The sequence below is a fragment of the Musca vetustissima genome, unplaced genomic scaffold (genome assembly GCF_032173495.1).
Source record: "Musca vetustissima isolate MV318-11 ecotype Yass unplaced genomic scaffold, APGP_CSIRO_Mvet_v1 utg14290, whole genome shotgun sequence".
In the NCBI taxonomy this organism is placed as follows: Eukaryota; Metazoa; Arthropoda; class Insecta; order Diptera; family Muscidae; genus Musca; species Musca vetustissima.
The window spans coordinates 131,128-142,079 of NW_026874844.1; the positions used below are offsets into that span (position 1 = coordinate 131,128).

General features: G+C 34.8%; 1 protein-coding gene across 1 annotated transcript in view; it reads left to right on the forward strand.

Annotated features, from left to right (window-relative positions):
* The window catches only part of LOC133337191 (uncharacterized), a 99,449-nt gene extending 94,091 nt beyond the window's left edge, over nt 1-5,358 (forward strand). Inside the window, exon 2 of the mRNA XM_061545450.1 lies at nt 4,064-5,358. Within this exon, the coding sequence (XP_061401434.1) occupies nt 4,064-5,358 (1,295 nt within the window). The remainder of the gene's footprint in view (nt 1-4,063) is intronic.
* The last annotated feature ends 5,594 nt before the right edge of the window (nt 5,359-10,952 follow it).

The following is a 10,952-nucleotide window of genomic DNA, read 5'->3' on the forward strand; positions in this document are numbered from 1 at the left end:
GCGATGATGGGAATGCTTTCGCATTTTTTCCACTGAATCCATTGATGGATAGACGGGCGGACGAACGGACAGACGTGACGCTAGTAATGCTCATTAGCATTTTATGACGTTTGCAGACCATTTCCATGATAATGAAAAATGGAAATGGAGCTATTGGAAGAAAACTCATATGCGAGCAAGCGAACGTATGAAATACCTAAAAATGGTCAATGGGTCCATAATAGAAAGGAATTGCGAAATAGAATCGAAATTGGAACCCAGTGAACAAAAACAAAAGCCTTATGACCTAACACTGTCTAGAGGCACAGTGTACTACAAAATTGTTTGAACCATCGACGCCTTGTGAGCATCCCGAAAAACGTCTTTAAAAATCCACGACTTAAAGCCTCAACATAAACTCAGAAAAATTCTTTAAAAATCCACGCCTTAGAGTCTCAGCATAGCCTCAGAAAAATTCATTAAAAATCCGTGACTTAGAGCCTCAGCATAGCCTCAGAAAAATTCATTAAAAATCCGTGACTTAGAGCCTCAGCCTAGCTTCAGAAAAATTCTTTAATAATCCACGCCTTAGAGTCTCAGCATAGCCTCAGGAAAATTCCTTAAAATCCGTGACTTAGAGCCTCAACCTAGCTTCAGAAAAATTCCTTAAAAATCCACGTCTTAGAGTCTTAGCATAGCCTCGGAAAACTCCTTAAAATCCACGACTTAGAGCATCAGCATAGCCTCAGAAAAATTTCTTAAAAAAACACGACTTAGAGGCTCAGCATAGCCTCAAAAATTTTCTTTAAAAATCCACGCCTTAGAGTCTCAGCATAGCCTCAGAAAAATTTTGCAAAACCCACGACTTAGAGCCTCAGCCTAGCCTTAGCTTTGTCTTAGAAAAAATCCTGCAAAACCCACGACTTAGAGCCTCAGAAAAAATCCTACAAAACCCACGACTTAGAGCCTCAGCATAGCCTCAGGAAAATTCCTTAAAAATCCACGCCTTAGAGCCTCAGCATAGCCTCAGAAAAACTTCTTAAAAAAACACGACTTAGAGCCTTAGCATAGCCTCAAAATTTTTCTTTAAAAATCCACGCCTTAGAGTCTCAGCATAGCCTCAGAAAAATTCCTTAAAATCCACGACTTAGCGCATCAGCCTAGCCATAGCTTTGCCTCAGAAAAAATCCTACAAAACCACGACTTAGAGCCTCAGCATAGCCTCAGAAAAATTCCTTAAAAATCCACGCCTTAGAATCTCAACATAGCCTCAGAAAAATTCCTACAAAACCGAAAATGACTTGTGAGCATCCCGAAAAATATGATTTAAAAAATCTACGCCTTGTGAGCATCCCGAAAAATATGATTTAAAAAATCTACGCCTTGTGAGCATCCCGAAAAATATGATTTAAAAAATCTACGCCTTGTGAGCATCCCGAAAAAAATGATTTAAAAAATCTACGCCTTGTGAGCATCCCGAAAAATATGATTTAAAAAATCTACGCCTTGTGAGCATCCCGAAAAAATGATTTAAAAAATCCACGCCTTGTGAGCATCCCGAAAAAATGATTTAAAAAATCTACGCCTTGTGAGCATCCCGAAAAAAATGATTTAAAAAATCTACGCCTTGTGAGCATCCCGAAAAAAATTATTTAAAAAATCTACGCCTTGTGAGCATGATTTAAAAAATCTACGCCTTGTGAGCATCCCGAAAAGAATGATTTAAAAAATCTACGCCTTGTGAGCATCCCGAAAAGAATGATTTAAAAAATCTACGACATGTGAGCATGATTTAAAACATCTACGCCTTGTGAGCATCCCGAAAAGAATGATTTAAAAAATCTACGACATGTGAGCATGATTTAAAACATCTACGCCTTGTGAGCATCCCGAAAAGAATGATTTAAAAAATCTACGCCTTGTGAGCATCCCGAAAAAAATTATTTAAGAAATCTACGCCTTGTGAGCATCCCGAAAAGAATGATTTAAAAAATCTACGCCTTGTGAGCATCCCGAAAAAAATTATTTAAGAAATCTACGCCTTGTGAGCATCCCGAAAAAAATTATTTAAAAAATCTACGCCTTGTGAGCATCCCGAAAAAAATTATTTAAGAAATCTACGCCTTGTGAGCATCCCGAAAAAAATTATTTAAAAAATCTACGCCTTGTGAGCATCCCGAAAAAAATTATTTAAAAAATCTACGCCTTGTGAGCATGATTTAAAAAATCTACGCCTTGTGAGCATCCCGAAAAGAATGATTTAAAAAATCTACGCCTTGTGAGCATCCCGAAAAGAATGATTTAAAAAATCTACGACATGTGAGCATGATTTAAAAAATCTACGCCTTGTGAGCATCCCGAAAAGAATGATTTAAAAAATCTACGCCTTGTGAGCATCCCGAAAAAAATTATTTAAGAAATCTACGCCTTGTGAGCATCCCGAAAAGAATGATTTAAAAAATCTACGCCTTGTGAGCATCTCGAAAAAAATTATTTAAGAAATCTACTCCTTGTGAGAATCCCGAAAAAAATGATTTAAAAAATCTACGCCTTGTGAGCATCCCGCCTTATGGGCTTCATGAACAAATTATTTTTAAAATCTACGTCTAAACAATTATTGCCTAAAAGTATGCACAAAAAATATGACAAGAAATGTTACAAAATGTTCATGTTTGTAGCATAGACACGAACCCGCAGTGGCGAATTGTAGGCGCCACCTTGTGATCGATAGCAAAGGTATTTTAATGGGATTTGAATCGAATGCCGATAAATCTCCTACTTTCGTGGATTCGAATAATCCACGGCTTATGGGCTTTATGAAAAAAAATATTTAAAAAAACTACGCATTATGGTCGTCTTGAAAAAAAATGATTTAAAACATGTTCGCCTTCTGGGCTTCGAATAATCTACGGCCATTTACGCCTTATGGTCCTCTTGAAAAAAATTATTTAAAAAATGTTCGCCTTCTGGGCTTCGAATACGCCTTATGGGCTTCATGAAAAAAAAATGTTCGCCTTCTGGGCTTCGAATACGCCTTATGGTCGCTTCGAATACGCCTTATGGTCGTCTTGAAAAAAATTATTTAAAAAATTTACACCTTATGGTCGTCTTGAAAAAAAAATATCCTTTTAGATCCTTTGAAAAGAATTATTTAAAAAATCTACGACTTATGGTCGTCTTGAAAAAAATTGTTTAAAAAATCTACGTCTAAAAGTTATTGCCTAAAAGTATGCAAAAAATATGACAAGAAATGTTACAAGGTGTTCATGTCTGTAGCAAAGACACGAACCCTCAGTGGCGAATTGTAGGCGCCACCTTATGATCGATAGCCAAGGTATTTTAATGGGATTTGAATCGAATGCCGATAAATCCCCTACTGTCGTGGATTCGGTTAATCTACGCCTTATGGGCTTCAATAAAAAAAATATTTAAAAAATCGCCCTGTGGGCAACCCGAAAAAAAATTATTTGCAAAATCTACACCTATTTGGGAGCTTGAAAAAATCTTTAAAAAAAAATCCACCCTTTTCTTCACTGGGTTATGTTCTCCACTGGATGCTATTTTATGATAAGCTATGCTATACCAATTTGAAATCAATGAATTGTTATAGCATGGCGTAAACGTCACATTACCTCTCTCGCTCTCTTCTGGACCCCCTCATCACGTTAAAGGGTTTTATGAGCCAGAAAAAACAGCTTTTGATCTGATTTTATTGCAAATATTTTCATGGATTGCGAACGCTGGGCCTATTAACTCTGCAGGTGGTCCTCCGTTTTTTTTTTTTTTTTTTTGGAAATGTGATTTTTATTCAGCTGCCATTGTTAAGCTAGACAATGGCCCTGCGACATGTTGGAGCTGCCTGCATTGAAAGCAGCTGGAATTCGGCTGATTGACTGGTTTGGAAAATTTGGATTTTTGTTTTGGGATTTTTTAATTTAAAAGGGCTTTTGAAAATAGATCAGGGGGAATCAATCGATTTTTTTTTCGATATTTGAAAATCTCCTGGGGAGTTTGATTGTTGTTTTGTTATTTCGAATTCCGATTTAGCAATTTTTTAATTAATGTTTTTTGTCTTTTTTTCCAGATTCTCACATCCCCCATTTGTGTGACAATGTCAGATGCCCTCCCCTGTCGGAAATGCATTGCCCCGAGGACAGTGATATCCGTGAACTGATACCCGAACCTTTGATTATGGAAGATGACTTCCATAATACCTCCTATATTGATCCGCTGGATGAGGCCTATGCTTTTTGCTGTTTAAGCCAGAAATGTGTCTGTAAGACGTGTTATATACCCGATTGTGCCAGTGATTCGGAAGTGGTGGTAGAAATCTCTCCCGAAAATATGGATCACCCAGGCCATTGCTGTGGCCAATATGAATGTCATCGTGAACCAAATTGTACTGCGGAAATTAATACCGATAGCTATTGGCTTACCGATTGTCAACGATGCAAATGTCAGGCCGGACAGAAAATCTGTCATCAAATCTGTGATGAAGGTATCAAGAAGACAGGCGGAGCAATTTGTGAATCGAAAAATCTGAATAAATTCTTTGAACATGGTGACACTTGGAAGGATGGTTGTTACGATTGTCGCTGTGTCAATGGTGAGCCACATTGTGTCATTAATTTCTGTAGTGCTGTCGATTGTCCGACACATCGTCAGGTGACATTGAAGGATATGTGTTGCCCCGTCTGTTGGCCTAAAGGTTTTCCCATGCCCAATGGGGATGATGAATATGATGATAATGGTGGTGATTCCGGGCATCACTATGATGATGTTCATGACTACAATGAGGTGGAGGCGAATGTGGAACCGAATTTGGAATTGAAACCGATTGCCGAGGTGGAGAATAGCACCACATCAACAACGACAACAAGTACTACCACAACCACCACGGCTGCTCCAACCACTACCACAGCAGCTCCAAGTAGCTCCACTACCAGCACCTCAACCTCTACAACTACCACCTCAACCTCTACCACCTCCACTACCCCCAAACCCGAAGAAAAGGTCACACAAAGTCCAGTAGAATTATTGAACCAACCCCTAGGTTCTACCACCTCCTCACCCCCTGCCATACCTTGCCCCACAGGAAGCTCTGCCTCCAGCACCACCACCAGCACCACGCCTGGTCCCTGCACCCATCAAGATGCCGCCTCTTACCAAGTCTATCCTCAAGTTGTAGAACTGATGCGCTATAGCCAACATAATGATTTACTCTATACCATCATCGGTTGCCTTTCAGTCCTCGTTGTCGTCTTGGCCGCCTGGAATATCCATTTGAAGGCGAAACAGAGATCATATCGTCCTGTATCAAATTTTGATGATAACTGCAATACAATGTCTAATATTAAGAAAACTAATGATTATGTTTAAGCGGAACCTAATTTTTTCTAAGTTTTAAATATTTTTTTTCATAAGAACAACAAAAAAAACGCAAACGCAGCTAATATTGAAAGAAAAAACATTAATGGGAAATTAGGGGAGATTTTCAGAAGGGTGAGGAGGCGAAGAAAAGAAATTTTGTACAGAGGAGTAAGGGGAGGACACATTTTTTTACTTCAGGGTCTTCAAAGATCTTCTGGAGACCATCTATAGATAGAAGACCTTTTAGAGGCTCTTTGCAGAACCTTTTAGAGTCCTTCTAAATATAGATGATCTCCTAAAGGCCTTCTATAGATAGCAGACTTTCTGCATGACTTCTATTGATAGTAGATCTTCTAGAAAACCTACTAAAGACCTTCTACAGATAGAAACATTGTAGAGGCCCTATACAGACAGAAGACCTGTACAGGTAGAACGACTTCTAGTAATATTTTATTAATCGGAGACCTTCGGAATGCCTTCCTGAGACAGTATATTAATGTGAGATCTTCGAAATGCCCTTCAGAGGCCTTCTGCAGATAGAAGACATTTTAGAAGCCTTACAAAGATAACAGACTCTCTAGAGGTCATGTAGAGATAGAAGACCGTTAAAGAACCATATGGAGGCCTTCACGACTAAAAAACATCTATGGGTCTTCTTTTCATAATAGGACCTATAGTAGGTTTTGTATAGGTCACCTTGAAAGAGGTGTCCACATTAGAAGTTTTTGAATGTATCCTTTAGAAGTTATCCTACGGCCTTTTGCAGAAAGAAGATCTCTTAGAGGTCTTGTAAAAAATACAAAAATACCTTCTTTTTTATCTTTTACAGATTATATATCTTCAGGGTGCCTTCACACATAGAAAACCGTATATGTCTTCTTTGCATTGCAGGTCATATAGAGGGCTTCCTATAGACCCACTTGAAAGAGAACGTATTTTAAATTTCAGAACGTATTTTAAATTTATTGTAGGGCTTCCTTATATGAGGTCATTTTTAGGATTCCCTATATTGTATAGGGGTCCCTTAGGAAAATTCTACTATATGATTTATATAACTCCTATATGTATATATATATATGGACTTATATATGTCCCTTACAAAACTTCTTCGATAGGTCCCTTAGAGAATACATCTAAAGGTCCCCTATAGATGGCCTTGTGTATGTGTCTTACAATGGAAATTTTCTGCCATAATATATTTTTTTCTCTAAGAACCCGATGTTATGGCCACTTCACTTGAAAAACTGAGGCAAAGACCTTAACAGTACCGAAAAACTTTCAGAACCCCTAATATAAAGCTATAGTTCTTCCAGGAGGTCTTATATCCTCTAAACACCCTAAATGAATTATTAAAGCCACTCCGCATAGAAAATGAGTCCTTCGAAATACCTAAAAATAAGTCGAACCTTGATTATGGCCTACGAACTGCCACTCCGGTTAGAAAATGAGGCTACACCCTTCAAAATAGCAAAATTTCGAGGAACCTTTAATATGACGAAACTTTGCTGTTTTCTTTGGCTCTGTGGAAATTATGGGAGCCTATTCCAAAATTGGGCTTTATATTCAAAATATTCACCCATGAGGTTATTTTTGCTATGCAAACCCAAAAATGTCAAATGCTTATTACTTCCGTCTGAATATGCGACCAAGATCCCAGAAAAAAATATCTGAAAATTGGTTTAATAACCCGACCATAAAATGTTTAACAGATTTTTTTTCATATGTCTTTCATGATCTTAAAAATCGAAATGTTAAACCAACCGACACTTCGTTAGAAAAAGACACACAGGTTCCTTAAAATATCAAAATTATCAGAAACGGAACCTTATATGAAACTTCAATTCAAATTTAATTATAAATTTCAGCCTAGAGGTCTTTTCCCCACTGATAACTCGAAAAATCCCAAAATACAACCACTTTGATCGGAAAAAGCGATCAAGACCCCACAAAAATGTCTAAAAATTGCTTGAGTCCCGCCAAAAAGGGTAACATTTTGAAAAGATTCTTTCCTGAGGTATTTCAGGCTCCAACAAAGCGAAATATTATATTATATAGAACCTTTAAAAAGTGCGAAAAATCCGATAAAGTCCCTTATATGGGGCAAAACAAGGATACACCCTTGAAAAACTGTCAGCAATATAAAGTTCCTAGTTACAGAATTTTGGGTGAAAATGCGGTCAGGACCTTCAAAGTGCCCAAAATTGGAAGGGACCTTTACAAAACGTGGACCGATTCAATGCCAAACATCCTAAGAATTTTTCTCAATGTCCGAACAAATTTGCAAAGCTCTATGTTAAAGTTCCCGAGGTCTTTTGTAATTTTAACAGGTAGATAGGAGTTCGAAATGGAATTGTACTAGGGTCAGGATTATACCGTATGAGGTCTCCGAATATTTTAAAGGTGTTTCCAATTGATTGAATAATTGATTATATATGTACCCTCCCTTTGTCGTATGCCACTTCTGAAAGTATTCCCCATTTCTGTATTTTTTTGCAAATAATATTAAGTTGTATAGTTTTATAAATACCGTTAATAATTATTTTTTTTAAATAATTTTATTTTTTTCTGTTCTGTTATCATTGAAATATACATTCTTGTTGTTTTTTATTTCCTGTTTCTTAATATTACTGTTTTACACCCTGCCTTTTATTTCCTATTTAGCGCTGAGGATCTCAAAAAAATACGATGAAATTAAAATTAAAAACAAATTAAATATTTTTTTCCAAAAACCACAAAAAACATGTAATAAATAAAATTAAATACTTACATAAATTAAAATTAAAACTAAATTTAAAAAAAAAAATATTTTAGATCCCCTAATTTATATAAAGAAAGTATTCAATTAAAAATATCATATATAAATTATAGTTAACACAATATTGGATTAAGTTTTAAATTTAAATAATACCCCATCCCCAGAGAGAAGAAAGAGATAGCACGATAAGTAAACTCAAAAATAAAATGGGTATTTAATGTGTGCCACGGTTGAGCCTCAAATCCAAATTTTATGTATATTTTTCAAAGCAAAAAAATCCTTTTATTCCATTCCTATTTTTTTTAATATTCAATAATAAATACTGTAATTTACTGGAAAATGTTATGCGAAAATTGAGCAACAATTTAAATTAAATTAAAAAAATAATAAATTAATTAAAAGATTAAAACAAATTTTACAAAATCCTGTAATAAAAAAAATCAAAACATAAACCTCTGGTAATATAAGCTTTCTTTATATTGATACAATAATATAACTATTATTATTTATGTGATATCTATTGTTAAGTGAAAAAAGAAGCAAAAAATACTTTATTTCAAATAATAATAATAATAAAAATACTTTTATTTGTTTTTTTTTAAATATGTAAACAAAATACATTTTAAAATTGTATTACTAAACATTAGTTTAAATTAAAAAAAATTGACTAAACTAAAATTTTATTTTTAATAATATTATATAGAAATGCATATATAATTTAAAAATATAATTTAAAAATATTGTTATAGATTTTTTTCAATAATCGAAAAAATTAAGTATTTACAACAACTAACTATTAATCGAATGCATTGGCGTTACAATGCACGTATACGATTATCTGTTGTCTATATATTTATAGTTATAATAGTTATAATAAATATTCGGATACAATTAAATAAACCTATAATTTTCTTCTTAAAATTTGAACAAGGAAAACTTTTTTTTTTTTAATTTTAAAAATACACAACGAAAACTTATTATTACTGTATATGCATAATAAATTAAGATACAAAATAAAATTCAATAAATAAATAAAAATAAATCATAATAATATTTAAAATAAAAAATATATATTTTCATTTTGTTGGTTAACAAAAATTATAAGTATTTTTTTAGTAGCAAACAATGACGAGGATTTAAAAAATAAAGGATCGGATATGGGCCTGGATTTTAAAAAACATGTTTTCAAGTTTCTACAATAGGCGTGGATTTTTATTTTTCAAGGATCCTTAAACATTAACTTTTTTAATGTCCTACCAAAGGCGTGGATTTTTTAAAAATATATTTTAAGGTCCTAACAAAAGCATGGAGGTCTGAAAATATTTTTAAAGGTCCTGCCAAAGGCCTGGATGTCAAAAAAAAAAATTTTTAAGTTCCTAACAAAAGTGTGGAGGCCAAAAATTATTTTTTTTAAGATCCTGCCAAAGGCGTGAAGGCAAAAAAATATTTTTAAGGTCCTGCCAAAGGCGTGGATGTCAAGAAATATTTTTTACGGTCCTGCCAAAAGCCTGCAAGCCAAAAAATATTTTTTTAAGGTCCTGCCAAAGGTGTGGAGGTCAATAAATATTTTCTAATGATCCTTTAACCGACAGGGATTGTTTAAAAATGTTTTTAAAGTCCGAAGGAATGGATTATTAGAAAATATTGTTATACCCTACACAACTATGTTGTCAGGTTGTATTATAGCTTTGTGCAGCCTAAAGAGTTTGTAAAGCCGCGAAATATTGGTCCTAGACTCACCATTACTACACCGATTGTTATATCTAAACTAGCTGAGTCGATCTAGACATGTGTGTACGTCCGTCTGTCTGTCCATAATAATTTGTAAACACGATACAGGCCACATTTATGGACCAATCTTCACGAAATTTTGCATGTAGGATGGGTTCTGGCAAATGAAGACCCCTATTGTTTTTGGTAAAGATCGGTTAATATTTTGGGGATGAAATTGAACAAATACATTAATTTTGTCTGATTTTCTGGTTGCTCCAGAGGCCGCAATTATGACCCAAACATCCCGAATTTTTAAATGGAGAAGGGGATCAGACCAAAGAATATGCATGCCTGTTTCGATAAAGGTTTGTCATTATTTAAGTATACCGATCGTCATATCTCAGCTAGCTGAGTCGATCTAGACATGTGTGTGTGTCCGTCCGTCTGTCCATTATAATTTGTAAACACGATACAGGCCACAGTTTTGAACCAATCTTCACGAAATTTTGCATGTCGGATGGGTTCTACCCAATGAAGAATCCTATTGTTTTTGGTAAAGATCGGTTAATATTTAGGAGATTAAATGAATCTAAAACTTAATTTTTGTCAGATTTTCTGGTCGATTTAGAGGCCGGAATTATGGCCCAAAACTTCGCGAATTTTTACATGGAATCGCCTTCTTCATGTAATCCATGGGCCAAAAAAATAAGCATGCCTGTTTTGATAAAGATCGGTCAATATTTAGCGGGTCAAAATTTGTATTATGTAGCACATATACTTAATCCTGAAGGACATAGACCCGAGATGTTGACAATATATCCAAGAGGATTGGTTGGTCTTTAAATTGATATTGTCGTATGTACTCGGATGTGGGATTTATATGTAAATATTTACAGGTACATACGTATTCAGATATTATTTAGTAATCCATTACCACACTGGAAGGCGGAAATATAGCACAGATGACTTTTAAATGTTCCATAAGGTTCCAGTTATGGTCGTATTTCGATGATGATCAGATAATAATTTTGGGATGAAGTGGACCGACGAAAATTTATTTTTTTTTTTTTTTTTTTTTTTTTGAGTCGATTTATAGGCCACAATTGAAAGTCGAACATCACAACACAACCTACAG